This window comes from Gadus macrocephalus, chromosome 5 (assembly GCF_031168955.1).
Source record: "Gadus macrocephalus chromosome 5, ASM3116895v1".
In the NCBI taxonomy this organism is placed as follows: Eukaryota; Metazoa; Chordata; class Actinopteri; order Gadiformes; family Gadidae; genus Gadus; species Gadus macrocephalus.
In genome coordinates, this window is record NC_082386.1 from 6,719,435 (window position 1) to 6,737,410 (window position 17,976).

A 17,976-nucleotide genomic window follows, 5' to 3' on the forward strand; every position below is an offset into this window, starting at 1 on the left:
CGTGTGCACGCGTGTGTGTGTCCCCGTGTGGGTGTGTGTGTGTGTGTGGCTCAAACCTGGTTTTGAGTTTAGCGACGCGTTGCTTTTCCATCAGCAAAGGTAATCACAGAGAGTGCGAACCCAGCTCATCTTAGGGGCAACCCCCCTACCCCGCCTCACACCATCCATACCCCCACCCCCCTCACCTATCCCCCCCCCCCCCCCCCCCCCCCCCCTCGCCCACCGCTAAAGTCAGCTGATGAGTCAGCAGTGACAGGTGGCGGGGGTCTGTGTGTGTGTGTGTGTGTGTGTGTGTGTGTGTGTGTGTGTGTGTGTGTGTGTGTGTGTGTGTGTGTGTGTGTGGGGGGGGGGGGGGGGGGGGGGGGGGGGGGGGGGTTGTGGGGGGGGGCGGGCTTTCTAATACAATGGTGAGAAATGAAAAGTGCACGGACGCCCTGGAGAGACGGCATGACCGCCTCCCGCGTAACGAGATGAAATGGGAAAATAGAAGAAAGGGGAGAGACGGAACGGAAAGAAAGAGCAACGTAAGGAAATACAGGACGAATGAAAAGAGAGACGGACAGAAAGAAGAAAGACAAAAAGAAAAAGGGAGAGAAAGAAAGAAAGAGAAAGAAAGAAAGACAGAGAAAGAAAGAAAGACAGAGAAAGAAAGAATAAAATACAGGAAAGAAAGAAAAGAGAAAGAAATAAAGAAATACAGGAAAGAAAGAAAAGAGAAAGAGAAAGAAAGAAAGAAAGAAAAACAGGAAAGACAGAAAAAAATAAAGAGAAAGAAAGAAAGAGAAAGAAAGAAAGAAAGAAAAACAGGAAAGGCAGAAAGAAATAAAGAGAATGAAAGAAATACAGGAAAGAAAGAAAGAAAGAAAGAAAGAAAGAAAGAAAGAGAGAAAGAGAGAAAGAGAGAAAGTATCACAGGTAAGGAGGAAACACAGAAAACACTTAAAGACAAACCAGGCCATAAACAGACACACATAAACAACAGTGTGAGGTGGACCCCCGGGGGGGGGAGGTGAGGACGGGCTCAGGGCGGCGGCGTGAGGGTGTGGTCGACAGACGCCGCGACGCCGCGCTGCAAACCCATACAAGCTGAGACTGATGCATTTTGTACGACCATTTGTCGGAGTTGGTGTGGGTGGGGCGGCGCCGAAGAGAGGCTAAAAAAGAAGAGTGAAAGGGTTTGGAAAGACACGGCGGGCCGGGAGAGGGAGACGGAGGGGAGGGAGGGAGGGAGCGCTGAAGGGCGAGGGAGGCGGTGAGGCGGGGCGGCTGTGTCAGCGGGGGAGACATCGCGGGGTTAATCATTGAGTGTGTCGGGCTGAGGGAGGAGAGGAGGAGGGGGGGGTGGGGTGGGGGGGGGGTGGGACGGTTAGAGTGACAGGTCCGTTGAGATGAGCACCCCCCCAACCCCCCCCCCCCCCCCCCCCCTCTCTCTCTCCTCCATCCAGATACCCTCATCAGGGCCCGGCCCAGGCGTCTCCCTGCCAGCTCAGAGCCGTCAAGCGAGCCGTCTGCCAGAAGGGCAGCAAGGGAGAGGGGAGGGGAGGAGGGGAGGGGAGAGAGAGGGGAGAGGAGGAGGGGGGAGGGGAGGAGGGGGAAGTAGAAGAGAGGAGGGGAGAGAGAGGGGAGGGGAGGAGGAGAGGAGAGGAGAGGAGAGGAGAGGAGAGGAGAGGAGAGGAGAGGGGAAGGGAGGGAGGAGAGGAGAGAGATGGATGATGAGATGAGCGAGAGGACAGGAGAGGAGGAGAGGAGATAGAGGAGAGGAGGGGAGAGAGAGGGGGGGAGAGAAGATAGAGGACAGGAGAGGAGAGAGGGGGGAGTGGAGAGAAAACTGGAGAGGAGAGGAGCGTAGAGGAGAGGAGCGGAGAGGAACGGATAGGAGAGAGAGGAGGGAAGGAGAAGACTGGAGAGGACAGGAGAGGACAGGAGAGGATGGAGATGTGTGGCGGATGTTAAAGAGCCTTGGGGCTGGCTTTGAACACGGTGCCACCACGCTCGGGACAGTCCCCCTCCCACTTAATATCTATGGTCATCAAAATGGAGCGAGAGAGCCGAGATCTCAAAGTTCCATTACCCCTCTCTCTCGCTCTCTGGTGATCGAAGCCTCTGCTGTCTATGCGGGAACTTTGCTGAGGTAATACCTGTGTAAGCACGCAAAGTGTCAGACCTTTTTATTTTTGGATGCTGTACTCAGCGCTACTCACACAAACTAAACCCTTGTTCTGCAGAAGAGAGAAGATAACAATAATAATAATCATAATTAATAATAACAACAGTAACAATACTAATAGTTGATGAAAGCGTTTTTCTTCATCTCAAATTGACTAAGCTACAGTTCCTCGTCCCAAGTCCTATCCATCACCATCACACCCATATAGTGATATTAAAAAGACGAACGACCTCCGTCTAACAGTAGAAACAAGTCATAAGAATGACGATCGCTCAGTCGCGCCGCGCCACACGGCATCGGTATCTGGGAGAGGTCTTCATCAGCGGCCGCCGGTGCGCTGGTGTCTGGCGGTTGATTGATGCGACGCCGTTGTGGTCGTGACTGTCTGTTCAGCGCTCTAACAACATCCAATTACAGTGGACGGCCAAACATTCCAATCATTCCCATCTCCCCCCACCACCACCACCACCACCACCACCACCACCACCACCACCACCACCTCCTCCAACACAGACCACCCACCTACGACCCCTCCGCTGACAAACGCGACGAGGAGAGGCGGCGGACCAATCAATGTCCCTGATTAGACGAGAGTGACTGCAGACACAGACGCTCTATCAGACTCGATCAACAACACAAAGCGTTCCCCGAGCAGTGGGGAACCGGCTGGATTATGAGGCGGGTTGGGTGGGCGTTGCCGTGGTTAACACACCAGTTCAAATGGAGGGGTTGAGGCTGACTCACTACCCAGGGGAAGTGATTCACTGGGTGGCTTCTTCGCTGGAACGCCGCCGTCACCAGCCCGGGAGATGGCAAATAAGATATTGATGAATGCAATTAGCTATAATAACTCTCTCTCTCTCTCTCTCTCTCTCTCTCTCTCTCTCTCTCTCTCTCTCTCTCTCTCTCTCTCTCTCTCTCTCTCTCTCTCTCTCTCTCTCTCTCTCTCTCTCTCTCTCTCTCTCTCTCTCTCTCATACCCCCCCCTCTCTTTCTCATTTTTTTTTCAATTCAATTCAAAAAGCTTTATTGGCATGAGAAATAAACATTTACATTGCCAAAGCAGGTGAACAATAAAATAAAAAGGTCAGGTTTATGGTATAATATAAGCATAAAACGTTAAATAGAAAATATATATACATATCTTGCATACATACTCTCTCTCTTTCTCTCTCTCTCTGCTTGGTGTGTGAGCGTATGATAACACTTTTAAATAGTGCCTCTATAAATTGTGTTTCAACTGCAGAGCAACATGTCCAGCAGGCTCCAGGTACTGCTTATGTATTTTTGAGAGCAAACCTTTCGGTTTAATGCGTTGGGGAAATCCTCATCTAATCTATAATTAAAATATGGAGAGAGCCTTTTGTTGCACCATTATTCTTTTGGGTTTGGATCACGCAGCGCAAAAAGAAAATACAGGAAAATCCACTTTGCCTTCAAATGATCCTGGCCGGGGCTTCTGTTTGTGTGTTGATAGGGGCAAATTGCTTTGATAAGGACTCATTTAGGCGTTATGCGAGGGTTACAGATGCTGAGGCTCACCGCAATCGTTATCTACTGCCCATTCCCGCTTAATTGATTCAGTCGCTGTGCACAACAATGAAATTCAGAATTACAAATGAAAGATGACCTTGTTTTGTTTTAACAATGGTTGCTTCTTCACAACCACGGCATTAAAACATTTTCCCCTCACAGTTCCAGACTGAGAAACAAAAATACGCACACACACAGAGCAACTCACCACCTCAGAGGATACAAAATAACACCATTCCTTGTTTTTAACATGTGCTTGGGTGAATCTTAAACACATAGCTCCTCCTTCTCCGGTGGAATAAAGAAAAGGCTAAACCTCATCTTCAGCCTCTTTGGTAGCGTTTAAGGTGGGGGAAATGTCAAGTCTCTGTATCTGGCCCCACTGACATTCTCTGCAGACAAATTGGTGGGCTCTTACACTTCCAAACTGCCCGTCCTGCTCCATTTCCTGTCAGAGGAGGGCTCTCTGCGTCACCTGGACACAACGATTGGAGCACACTCCAGTAGGGGGCACACTCTGCTTACTGCAGTCGCTGTGCACACAGTGTGGCACGTCACGTGAGGGGCAACTGAATTATTAATGTCTGCATATGTCTATATGTGTGTGTAAGTGGGTGTGTGTGTGTGTGTGTGTGTGTGTGTGTGTGTGTGTGTGTGTGTGTGTCTGTGGGAGTGAGCGTGTGTCTGTCTGTGCGAGTGTGTGTGTACGTGTGAACATGCACAACTCTTTGTGTGTGTGCGTGTTGATGTATGTGCGGGCATACATGCACATCTTTTTGTGTGCATGGGTATATGTGTGTGTGTGGGCGTGAGAGTGCATATTTATGTCATGTGTGTGTTTGTGCCAGTGTGTGTGCGTCTGAGACTGTGTTTATATTTGTGTGTGTGAATATGTGTGTGCATATGTGAGTGGATATGTATGCCTGTGTGAGTGTGCGTGTGTGAGTCTTGCAGTGCTTGTGTGAGTGGATGTTGTGTTTGATGTGAATGAAAAAGGCATGGAGTGAGTGTGATCAAGGGAGTTGAAAAACAACATATGGGGGAAAGAAAGGGGCTCAATAATGATGGAAAGCAAGCAAGCAAAAACAAAAGCAAACCGCTTTTTTCGAGGGGGAAAGCACTGATGTTACACTAAACTCGAGTTGCAATACTTCTGAGACCACATCTGAGAATAATACACAGAATACTACACAGCCTGTAGTACACACAACCAGCTCAAGGGAAAACTCACAGTCATCCGGAGGGAAGGGTCGTCCAGGAGGGTTGCCATTGGACGGGGTGGTCGTCCTGATGTTCTGATTGGTTGGTCCGAGTGGCAGTCTCGCCGTGCTCGTGGCCACGGGTGGAAACTCGCCATTGGCTGAGAGAGAAAGAATACACAAACATCACTCCTCCACCGACTTCATTGGGCTTCATCCCCATTCACACAGTAACAATTGTAACTGTGCAAGAATGATGTTTAAAGGATTAACACATGATGGGCATAAGTATACACCATTATAAAACATTCAAAAAGCAAAGGTTTGGATGCTAGGTTGGGTGTTCAGAATATAGCCAGCCAACAGACGCAGGGGTTCAGCGCTTTTAACTTAGGTAAGGTTATGAAGTGAATGGGATACGCCGAGATATCTGTTCATTTTACTCATAATCGTACCAAGATTCATTATTGGGCATCCGAATGGGGAGTTTGCTGGGTTAGTCTTTCCTTGCCGTTAGCCTCTCTCATTGACTTGCAGATTTACAGTATCCTAGCTCCTGTTCATGTGAGGGTAATACACTTTAAATTCTGCATTTCTTTCAGCGACGGGCTTCGAGAGTTCACAGCCAACCCGGGTTACATTTGAAATAGTTTGAACTTGGAGCACAGTGCGTCAAAGTGGAGATCCCGAGCTCTCCGCTACACCCAGGGAAATGTTGGCGGTCTGAATACTTTGGCATCGCCGACGCTTAAAGCTCGTCATCGGATGACAACCAGGGGGTCTATAATCTTCCCCAATGGAGATGCACGGGGCAGGAGGGAAGCCCCCACCTCCTGTTCGACCATCAACCCTAGGTGTGATAGTGCATCCCGTCTAGGGCGCTTTCCTGGCAAGCTACCAAGCATCTTAAACAAAATAATATGCTGCTACTTGGAGACTGAGATCATACGCTAGAGTGGTTCTCTTTGAATTGGGTCCAATCAGCGCACCTCTCGTGGAGGGGTTTGATGATTGGGTTAAATTTGTTCCAAAATGTTTTTCAAATCCATTCATTCCTTAGAACGTAGCCGTTAGTTCCCCAATGACTTATTAAAAAGTGAGATAATTGGACGGGTGGATCTTCATTTCTCCTCCTTCTGAGTAGGTCAATGAAAAAGGATTTGAGAACCGGATTAAAGAAGGAACAGCCATTTGGTTATTTTAGGATTCCTTCAGCAATATCTTACATTGTTTTCACATAATCCCATTCTTGGATGAGGTTTTTGCACTCCTAGAGAGTAGAATACAACTAAATTATTAGAATGGTATCATACCAGGAGTAGTAGCGTTGTTTCAGAGGAAACAAAACATAACTTTTTCAACATGTTCCCAGGCATTAATTATGAATTCAGGCTGGACCAACAATTTCCTTTCACAACAGATCATGCGTCTCTACTCTTGGTTTCCATGGCGAGGCGAGGGACGTTTAGAACGGTTACTGAGAGTCTCGTTGGCATTTGACCTTGTGAAATGTAATGCAAAATCCATCCCGCCCACCCCCCACAAAACACAACCTTACATGATCGTATTGTGCCCACAGACTGTTACACATATGGACATGTTTCACCCATTGGTTCACAGTAGACTTCCTTTCTACGGATGGCTTTGTTCAACATTTCTGCCACTGGCAGCGGAAGTGATCCATATTTGGCACATTGAGTGCGGGAATTGAATGGCTGCCTTGTCTATGGCCAAAAATAATTCCTATTAAATCCTTGAATATTACCACCACAAACCACCGTACAGGCATTGCTGCAGCTTGGTTGTGCCTCGTGATAGGGAAAGTGTCCACTGCAACTCGCTGACTGTAGTATGTGGAAAATTCATTGGCGGTCAACAAGTTATTTTTCCGTTGCTTTTGTTGAGCAGATAGCACTAGACATCGGAGCGAAGGGTATAACGAGGAGAACGATCGCTCTCAGCTCTTGTTCCCTTGATGTTGTGGATGCCCAAAGCTTTCATCCACTCCGCCGACAACAACCAGACCGGCAGTACTGACTTCATGTGCTGTGTAATTTCAAAGGTCGACCCATTGAAAATATGCAGCCGACCGATCTATGTCTATAATTACGCGCCAGATAAAAATATATCAAGGATGAAATTTGAGAGAAGAATAAGCATTTATGCCAATGAAATGGAATGGAATAAATTGGATCAATATCTCGAAAAATAAAGTGGTCCATTCTGGGATTATTCTATTCCTAATGGGTTTAACTTTATCATGAACACCAAGGCCAAAAAAAAAAATGAAACCTGCAAATAAGGTGTGCCATTAGGCAAAGACTAAGCGTTTCATGTGAAGCTCTAGACTCTCTATTGTTGTTGAGCAGAACGGCATCAAAGAAATCAGAAAAACACTCCAAACTTCAGTGGTCTAGTCGAGTTCCCCGTAGCAAACATCTAACAAACATCTAACAGACATCAGTTGGATATCAGACTTCATAGCCTGCCTTCCTCCATGGCAGGGGGTAAAATCAGAGCGCTCCTGTTCGAGACACCCAGCAGAGTGTGCATGAGACTGCAGACAGAGTTGCTACAGAGTCCATATCTGACATCTCTCCGAATACGGGAGACAAAGACGAGCTCCCATAATTGTAAATTGTTGAAAATTCACAGTGCTTAATTTCTATTATGCTGTTAAACCACTGTGCCCGAAAGCCCCATGACCCATGTATACACACACACACACACACACACACACACACACACACACACACACACACACACACACACACACACACACACACACACACACACACACACACGGATATAAAAGAACTGACATTTACATGAATGCTTCTCAAAAAAAACTGCTCCACAGCCTTCTGGGTAAATGCTTTAATCATTATTTCTAATTTTACCATAGAGAATGGCGATAATAGCATTTTTGCCTTGAGCCATTAAGCCATTGCAGTTGAGCATGGTCATTGCAGTGCCCTTGCCTGCAAACTTTTACAGAGGCAGTGGACTGCTTCTATCCCAGCTTGCAGGTAAAAAATGCATTGCGCCCTAAAACTTGCCACCAGCCGAAATCAATAGTTCATTCAGTGCCTTATGAGTCTCAACTACACGCACATGCACACGCACACTCACAGGCACTCACACACACACACACACACACCCCCCCCACACACACACACACTATTTGGGACCAATAATGATTTTATGCTCAGTTTCGAATGCAGTGTCATATACGATATGAAGTGCGAGACGTCACGGAAAGCCCTCTACAGAATACCATCTCTCTCCAGAGTCCCCTGAGCTCTAACTGCAACGGGGGCTTTGGTAAATCACTTCAATTACTTTTATTTTCTCCCTCCCCCTCTCTCCCTATGTTATTGACAGAGCTGATAATAGGTCCAGAGTGCAGATCATGACCATCCCAGCCGGCGGAGACCTTGCTGCTAGTGCCAACAGTGAAAAGGCCAGGCTATGATACACAATACGCTGGTGCTATGCTGCAGCCCAGTAGTCAAGGCCTTGGCCGGCCCTCTACTGTACCGACGGGCCAGGAGGTCAGGGATGCTGTGGCTTCAAGGCTCCAGGCCTTGGATGTCCCTGTAAGTTAGCCTGGCTGCTGCTGCCGTATCAGAGAGGTCTGCCACCGTGGAATTGCCTCAACTACGGGCAGGAGAAGCACAACCCTGCACACACATGCATACGCACGCACGCACGCACGCACACACACACACACACAAACACATGCAGCAAATTCAAACACACACACATGCACACAAAAATTAAACCGTTGTTGTGTATGAGTGCATACACATGCATCGCACACGTACATTCTCACACATACTGACACACACAGACACACACACACACACAAACGTGGTCAATCCCCACTCCCAGACATACTTAACTACACACACACACACACACACACACACACACACACACACACACACACACACACACACACACACACACAATATCCTTTCTCAGGATAAAAAACAGATGTTCAATTACAACTCAACCTACTTGCTAATGACAGCCAGAGTGTTACCGCGGTTCAGCTAGCTAGTTGATTAAGGCCAAGACATACTTTTACACCCGATTAATTAGCATTGTTCAATCTGAATTTCTTAACACCCTCAGATTCAGGACATGAAAATACTAATCGTAGGAATAAAATGGCAGAAATGTAGCCCAATAGCACACATTAGATTACGTCCCACGCTATTTTACTGATGCAATAGCTGATCACGTGCCCCATATATCTGCACGTATTACCAACAGGGAAAGTAGGCTAGGAAGTCATTGCATATGGATGAGCATGTATGAGCCTGTCGACCAAGCTCACTAGGAACAAACATGCATCGACTGCCAAAGATTAGGCAACACAGCGACAAATGCAAATGCACCCAGCCCCCCAAAACAAGGGGGGGAGGTATGCATTTAGTGAAATCTGTTTTTGTCTGCCTCACTGTTTATTTTTTTACATATTGCTTTTCGCCCAACAAATCCAATTACTCCATCGTAAAATGTTATTTTGGGTAAAGGGAAGCCAAGCCAGGGACATACATTGATGGTGGAACACAAAAAGGCTAGAACCTTCTCCTTTTTATCACTATTAATAAGGCCCACACATCTAAGGGCAGATAATGAGGCCAGTGCTCAAGGAAGAGGTTTCAAAGACCAAGCCTATCCCACTATGCTAACCTAGCCATCCACTCCTGGTTGGTTCATTGTCTCACGAAGACAGACACGTCTATGATGACACTAACCTACCTAAAAACGGCCTGCAATGAATCCGTCGAGTTCGTTCCGACACAGAAGTGGAAGAAGGCACAAGAGAGAGCAAAAAGTGAAAAACGTCATGTGACACTGACAACAAGAATAAGGCCTTTTTGCGGGGGCGTGTTTTCCCTTTTGAAACGTATGACAGAGTCATAAGTCTCTGGGATCCTTCATGCTAAAAGACGATCAGCGATCACTCCCCGGCGCAGCAATGGATGGCTTCCACCCCGGGCTCCCCGGCTCCGTCTGTGTCTACGTCAACACAGGCCCCTGGATGGATGGTCGTGATATAGTGTGACAGTGTCAAGCGTGGCTTGCGGTAATGATACCTGCCTTGGATTAAAAGGCTTGCCAAAAAGAAAGCGACGCAATAAATGGGTTTGCTCAAGTGCTCCTGTGTCGTCGTTGCCAAGAAAGGGAACGTAACACAGAAAATGGGCTCCGTATATCTAGTGGAGGGAAAATGTCACTCCGAATAAATCCAGCGGCCCGTTCCATTCTGATTGTGACTACAGTCTGGTCTGTACAACACAGTTCCTTGAATGATATTCATGCAATTTCTCTAGGTTTGAATATTATATATACACACATTATGCAACCTAACGTTTAATCTACTTGCAGTCTGGGTGAGTAATTGGACCTCGGTCTATTAGTCATTGATTTGCCCGTCTTTAATGATCACATCTGCTCCAGCTCCTCTCCAAGATGCACTTTGGTAACGGCAGCCATCCGACCGCCTGTTCTAATCACAGTTCATCACAGTGTGTGTGTGCGTGTGCGTGTGCGTGTGTGTGTGTGTGTGTGTGTGGCGTGTGTGTGTGGCGTGTGTGTGTGTCTAAACTACATAAAGAGGATTGTCAGATGTTTCATCGTCTTGAGGTCAGACATGGCTAAAGTTTCAAACACCCAGAATTAGTAGGAGGGCAGAAAACTAACTTAAAACTCTGTACTCTATGTCAAATTTAGAGTTTAGGGTTAGAGTTAGAATCGATATTATAACTTGTCACTAAATCAACCACACACTCTAGTACATTCTATATATACAGTATAAGAAAACACTAGTCCCTTTAGTGAGTGTGTAGATGTGTAATTGCTGTACTCACAGGCCAGGAAACAGTCCATGCTGAAGGAGATGTTGTCAAGGGAAATGGCCGAACCGGGACCTGGTCCATCTTCAGTACTGAACTGTAGCCAGAACCTGCAGGGAGACCATATATATATATATAGCCATATTGAACACATTGAACAACAGTAGCCTCTAGACTACCGCCTTTAGAAAACAGGAAACAAAGGGGAGATGGGGCTGCTTTGGTTAATTTGGCTGCTTTTGATAAACTAGTAGTTATAGTGATTGACTCGCTTCCAAGTTATCCGGAAATACAAATCATTCTTTGGTTGGGGGGGACATATACCACATTACGTGGGTTCCAAAAATGGGATTCGGAAGTGAGTTTCAGCCAAGGTCTACATGCTGTAGACCTGGTGATAACCGGAACATGGTATACCATCAGGAGGCAGAGTACGGAACAGCGTGTGTCTGCATGCTACATTTCTTTTATGTTATGCTAGTTTGTCTTTTTAAATATAAATGATAGCTAAGAGGCACAACGGAACATCATTTGTTCACGCACATTCTGTGAGGCGGAAAGGGTCCCAAACAAGCCACCAAACAAGAAAAAGAGGGAGAAAAACCCATCAGGGAGGCTGCTCTACCACAGTCTTTGGTTTGTGATTATTGTTACATCATGGTAAAGCTGGGTGTTGTAATAAGATGTTTGTGTGCTAGGGATGTCAGTGGCATCATGTATCAGACAGACATGTGGGTGGAGATGTGGACGTTCCAATTATAATCACAAACAAAGATCATTACATAAAGAGAGAGAGAGAGAGAGAGAGAGAGAGAGAGAGAGAGAGAGAGAGAGAGAGAGAGAGAGAAGAAGAAGGGTGGATTAGCTATGCATGGATGACCTGAGAGAGACACTTAAGTAACGCAATTGCCAGATTGGAATGTGTGTAGGATTCAACACTTTCATGCCTTTCTTTTTTTAACTCCGTTTTAACTCGTCTTCTGCATTGTCTTGCAAAAAGGGCAAGCAAGGGCCCTAGCTAATGAGCAGGAAGGGAGGAGGATAAGTCGAGGCTTGTGCATTGATTTATCTTGTTCTTCTTCTTGGGAACCAGTGGTACAGCTGTACAAAGGCCTCCAAACACACACATTGGCCCCTGTGCAACTGAGGTCGGGGGCCGTGTGGGATTCATTAACTGTGTTGTGCGGAGAGGGCATGTTTGCATAGGATTGAAATATAAATTGCGAAAATATTGGGAGGGGGGGGGGGGGGGAAGTAGCTGTAAAGGCTTTCACTCTGGACCATTATACACATATGTGCTGAGCTATGTTGTGTTTATAGGAAATAATCAATACAACAAGGCATGTTTTATTGCACATGTTTGGAAAATGTGCTGCCCATAACAATACAAGTTAATCAAAATACTTCACATTCACATCCAGGATCATATTCATAGAAACATCTAAACATTGAGGAACATATTGAGTGTGATTGTTTGTTTTTGCATGCGTGTGTGTGTTTGTGCATATCGGTGTGCGTGCTTGTTTGTTCCCATGTGTGTGCGATTACGTGCAAAGAGAGTTTGTGTTTTAGAGTGTGGGAGTCTGGTTGTGTTGCTATGCGGGGGTCTTAGTGTGTGTGGGTGGATGCACGTGCGTGCATGTCTGCGCATGTGCCCACGTGTGTATGCAAGGTTTGTGAAATTGTGTGGGTCGATGCATTGCTATGTGGATGTCTGAGTGTGTGTGTGTGCATGTGTGAACGTGCATGTGTGAACTTGCGTTTTCAATGCATGTGTGTGTGCACATGCGTGTTCACAACTCAGTTAGTGGCCTGAGTGAACCATTTGCCGTACCAGTCTGCCAGTCCATAGAGTGGGAGGGCAACTTGCTTCCAGCCCCTCTCTGATCTCAGCTCACTAGTGGAGCGCCACAGGGGCTGGTCCTCCTGGCCTGTGGTGTTCTGCACTATCCAGAGGGACAGCGCCCCCTTCTGCTGCCCTCCGGAACACAGCCAGAAGCGCACCTGTCATTGGCAGCAGAAAACACTGCAGTCAATGTTTGTTAGGAAACAAGAAGAGATGAAGACTGCGTATGCCTGTAAATATATAAGCCAACGCTTTATTACAATCTGTTCGACAGCACGGAGCGGTAGAAAAGTAGTTTGGGTCAATTTAATGTTAAATGAGTCTTTTGTTTTCTATTGACTTCTGAGGCGGATCCTTCCCAAAAATCATTAACATGCTAAATACTTCAATTAATCCAGTTAAACTGGCCAACTGCGGCCGGTGTTATGTCTGCTGTATAGACCCGATGCCTCCCCCTTTTTCTGCCTCGTGAAATGAGGAGAAAGGGAGCAACGCGGCACCGCATGCATCTCAGTCAAGGTGTTGATGCATTTCACAACAGGCTCCGTGGCAATCAGTTAGCAGCCATCTGCCCAAGTGTAATTATTAAAAGATCAATTCAAATGCCATTCAAAAGCCCCCCTTTTGTTTGATACATATTCCTCTCGCCCCAGATTGATGGTTTTGACGATTTGTCTGCCTGAGCCGCTTCAGTCGGCTGTGGCGTATGGCTGGGAATATCTTTTATCTGGACGGATGGGATGGTTTTGTGTCCCCGCCTAAATCCAAGAAAGGAATAGTCACAGAGGGGAAGAGAGCCAACGCTGCATTTTAAAGCGAGCTAACCCAACCCTAACCAACCCTGCTGCCCATCTCCTGTCTGCTTTTTTTATGTGTGAGATTTGAAATTACTTTTGAAAGTCGAATTTGTCCTTTTTTATCCTACTTTAACAGTGGCTTAAGGAACAACCATGCCACCAAATAACAACCAAGTACCCTTCACGCTAGCAAAGTGGCTACCAGCAGTTAGCCAAGCAGCCAATTGACCTCAACTAGGACGTCTAGCCAGTAGCTACCACTGAGCGTATTGTATTCCTAGGGTCGGCCCTGTAGCATTTATTTGCTAGTGATCACTCTCTGGCAAACGGTTGTGGTGGTGGATAATCCTTATCATCGCCAAGGCGACCACATGTGTTAAGCATCAAGATAATGGACGCGGCAGCAGTGCCATGACATGAAAGTGGACATGATTCCTAAGCTAATACCCTGAATCCGCTATCGCTGTCACCGAGCGAGCAGGATTCGATCGGGCGGCTGCATGTAGGAGGAGGGCTTTAGGGGCGTTAATCTGGAATCAGCGATCACCTCTGGCTGCACGCCAGGAAGCTGCCGGCAAAACGCCACGGAGCGAAATTGTCACATATCAGGGCTTAGGAAAATGCTTCTGGGCACATTCTGAATTCACAGTTTAATAAACCGTTTGAATTCAAACGTACACAGTTTGATTCAGGATGATTTTCACATCAATAAAAATGTTGTTGATTTGAATGTTTTTCCTTTTTATACGGTTAACGACTCACTGTTTTAGAATCTCTTTCCTCGGATCATTTGTTGCATCAGATTTTGTCAAACTACGTTTTTGTTAGCTTTGTTTACTCTTCTCTTTTACATATATTTACTCCTGGCATCCCCCACCCTGACTGGTCTGTATTCTCATTAAACCCTTACCGCACTGTAACTCTCCTATCTACTATAGTCACTACTTAATCACCCACTTAAGTACCTCCTACAAACCTATACAATGCATAAGGCCCAAAGGAGTCAGCGTGAGGCATGTTATCTTAATGACTCCCTGAACCCCCCCCCGCCCAAGCTCTGGAACTAGATCAGCCCGAGTGACCTCGGAGGGGTCTATCCTTCAACAGAGATGGGAGATACCGGGGGGGGGGGGGGGGGGCTGGTCAATTAAATTCCCTGACCGACGGTCAGTGCTTCTGAGCAGGCCGTGATGACTTCTGGACATCTGATTTAGACGGCACTGTCTCGCTGCACAATGCCATGATTTGCCCCATTGATTCAAAGTCACCTTGTCCTATGTGGTCGGGACGGCCGGCCTTCAATGGCTGAGCACGTACTCCTTTTATGAATACGCACCAATACGCACCGGTAGGAAAAAAGGTATGCCTATGTATAAATCAATTAGTTTGTGCCACATTACTTTGTTGCTGAGCCTAACGAACAGCTCGTATAAGTCCAGAGTTGACGTGCGCACATGCAGTGGGTGTGTGCGTTTGTGTGTGTTTGTGAGGACGCGTGTGTGCACGTGAAGGACACGGTGACGGGTGGGGTGCTTACTATGCACGGCGAGTTCCTCAGCGGCGGTGGGAAGAGAGGGCTTCTCAATAGTTCCGAGCCGTGTTGACCTTTGGACTGGCCTCCTTCCACGCTGAACGCAGCTCCTTTTGACAGCGGGATACACACACACACAGATCCAATCACACACACACACATCCAAACACACACAAACACACATGCACATACACACGAACAGATCCAAACAGACACATACACACACACACACACACACACACACATTCACCCTCCGATATAGATCCACACACACACGCACAGATCAAATCACATCCACCCAGATCCACACACACACACACACACACACACACACACACACACACACACACACACACACACACACACACACACACACACACACACACACACACACACACACACACACACACACACACACAAATGTTATTGTTGCAATGATGAAAACCTCGCCAAAAGTTTCTACTGAAAAGTTTGGACTTGTCATTATTTCAGAACACATTAGGCTAGAGTAACACATATTGTATTGGTATAGCACCACTATATTTTGTTTAGCATATTTCTGCTGAGAAAAATATAAAATCATTCAAATGTGCTCTGGCGAAGAGAATATGATTTAATAATAATAAAATGAGATAAAAATGAGATACAACAATGCAGAATGCTTTTTAAATATAACTTGTTAACTCGGATATGCGCAGCTGTCTATCCGGATTTATTGGAAGTTAAACCATAACGGAAGAATGGAGAAACTTCTACAACCGCATTGAAAGACGAGGTTCAACCTTTTTATTGATTTAACCCTAGTCTCACAAACCACTTTAGATAAAGTCTTAATTCTGATAGCAGACCAGTTGTTGCTGGATATTGTTGGTAGATGTGAGCACATGATTAGCCAACACAAACTCGGCCGGCAGGAGTATACTTAAAAAAAAAAGAAGATGTTTAGGTTTCAAATGAACACAGTAATCCAATCCCCCTCTGTAAGCTCTATCTACTTTTCTTTATTAGAATATCCCCGTAACCTAACAGGAAACAAGGCGTCACCCCGCCCATCAACGTCCTGGTTCCCGACCCAGACTCTGTGTCGTCTCCCCCCCAGCAGAATTTCTGCTGCAACATAGCAGGACTTCTGGATCCAAAATGAATCCAACCCAAACAAGGCTGATGTGTAAAGCAGCACCATCTGCTTGAAAAGACAACCCTGCCCAATCGGACACAAGGTTACAAATATTGTGGCTTGGCTTGAGTTGGATCCGAGATAACCCCTCCACCGTTCTCACGATTATACATGTCATACTAAGCATATGCCCCGTTCGACCATCATTTAACCTTCTGCAGATGTTTTACAAAAAGAAAAGAGATAAAAATCGATAGTCTGATTCAATCCGTTGGACAGAACCCATGAAGCACACAAAGGGAAGGGTGAGGATAAGAGCCAGGGCTGCACCTGATGATGGGCAGCTGAGCCTGGAAGGCTTGACTGGAGTCTGCAGCCGCCTCCAAGTGGCACCGCGACCTGTCACAGACCGCCAGCCGCAGTCTTCATCCTCGAAGGAGCAGTAGCTACCATTGAGGAAGCGACCTAGAGAAGCCAGGAGGCAAGGGGAGAGAGGGAGGGAGACAGAAGGCAAGGAGAGAGAGTGTGTGTGAGAGAGAGAGAGAGAGAGAGAGAGAGAGAGAGAGAGAGAGAGAGAGAGAGAGAGAGAGAGAGAGAGAGAGAGAGAGAGAGAGAGAGCGAGAGAGAGAGAGAGAGAGAGAGAGAGAGAGAGTGAGAGTGAGAGAGGGAGAAACAGATTGCAAGGTTGGTGGAATAAATAATTAAAACACAGAGATAACACCAGAATGCAAGGAGAGAGAGAGCGCGCGAGAGAGAGAGAGAGAGAAAAAGAGAGAGAGAGAGAGAGAGAGAGAGAGAGAGAGAGAGAGAGATACAGAATGCAAGGAGAGAGAGACACACACACACAGAATGGAGAATGATAGAGAGAGAGAGAGAGAGAGAGAGAGAGAGAGAGAGAGAGAGAGAGAGAGAGAGAGAGAGAGAGAGAGAGAGAGAGAGAGAGAGAGAGAGAGAGAGAGAGAGAGAGAGAGAGAGAGACACAGACAGACAGGGGGGAAGGAGGGAGGGAAGAAAGAGTTTTAATAGAAACAAATACAACTTTCCAAGAATTTAGAATGAGAGTAATAGAGGGAGGGAGAGACGCTCCGGAGAGGAGAACAGAGGATGATAAAACGGGAGGCGTAATCGCCGGACAGAGCCAGCAGGAGACGGGATGGGGGAGGTGGGGGGAGGGAGGGAGGGAGGGAGGGAGGGAAGGAGGGAGTGAGAGGTGGAGGTAGGAGGCGGTGTGTGTGCGCAGTGGAGGGTGTCAAGAGAAGGGAGAGAGGGATGGAGCGATGTCTGACAGCCACCCCAGGGTGCAAAAGGGCTCACAAGCTGTGATAGGCGCGTGTGTGAGCGCGTGTGTGATGTGGGAGTGGGATGTTTGAAGTTTCTGAATGACAGTGAAAAGGATGAATCTGGAGAGGAGAGCGTGAGCAACCAGGAGCTGGTTATGCGGTAATAGTCGGTGGGAGTTTGTGTACGCGTGTGTTTGTGTGTGTGTGCGTGCGTGCGTGAGATTGCATAGGTTGGTTGGGACAGGCTGTGGTCTGTATGTGAAGCGATCGGACGAGGGGGGGGGAGGGGAAGGAAAGAAGGAGGGAGGAGGGAGAAGGCGCTCTGAAAGGCCCCTAGAGATAGGTAAGAAGAGGTGTTGCATGAAAGCCGCGACAGGGGATCGGACGTGTGCATGCTTTTTTAGGGATGGCAGGCGGCCAAAGCGCCGACCCTGCACGCTGACCGCTCATCCGTCCCTCCGAATCATCTTGGCCACTTACTGCATCTGGGCCGGTGCACTGACAAATGCAGCCTTCTGCCGGGACTAAGAGTAGCCAAACCGCGGCGAGAGAAGGTCAGCGTGGTTAATGGAGGTTAAATGGAGGCTGCAGTTAAGCCTGAAGTTCGGCTCATGGAAAAACCTCATGGAACCAAATG

The 17,976-nt window shown here is 47.2% G+C and overlaps 1 protein-coding gene across 1 annotated transcript in view; it reads right to left on the bottom strand.

Moving 5' to 3' along the window:
• alk (ALK receptor tyrosine kinase) overlaps positions 1–17,976 on the bottom strand; it is a 294,090-nt gene that overhangs the window by 38,142 nt on the left and 237,972 nt on the right. Inside the window, exons 7-11 of the mRNA XM_060051906.1 lie at positions 16,390–16,524; positions 14,949–15,052; positions 12,603–12,772; positions 10,784–10,878; positions 4,931–5,059 (exon numbers count right to left, since the gene is read on the bottom strand). Of these exons, the coding sequence (XP_059907889.1) occupies positions 4,931–5,059; positions 10,784–10,878; positions 12,603–12,772; positions 14,949–15,052; positions 16,390–16,524 (633 nt within the window). The remainder of the gene's footprint in view (positions 1–4,930; positions 5,060–10,783; positions 10,879–12,602; positions 12,773–14,948; positions 15,053–16,389; positions 16,525–17,976) is intronic.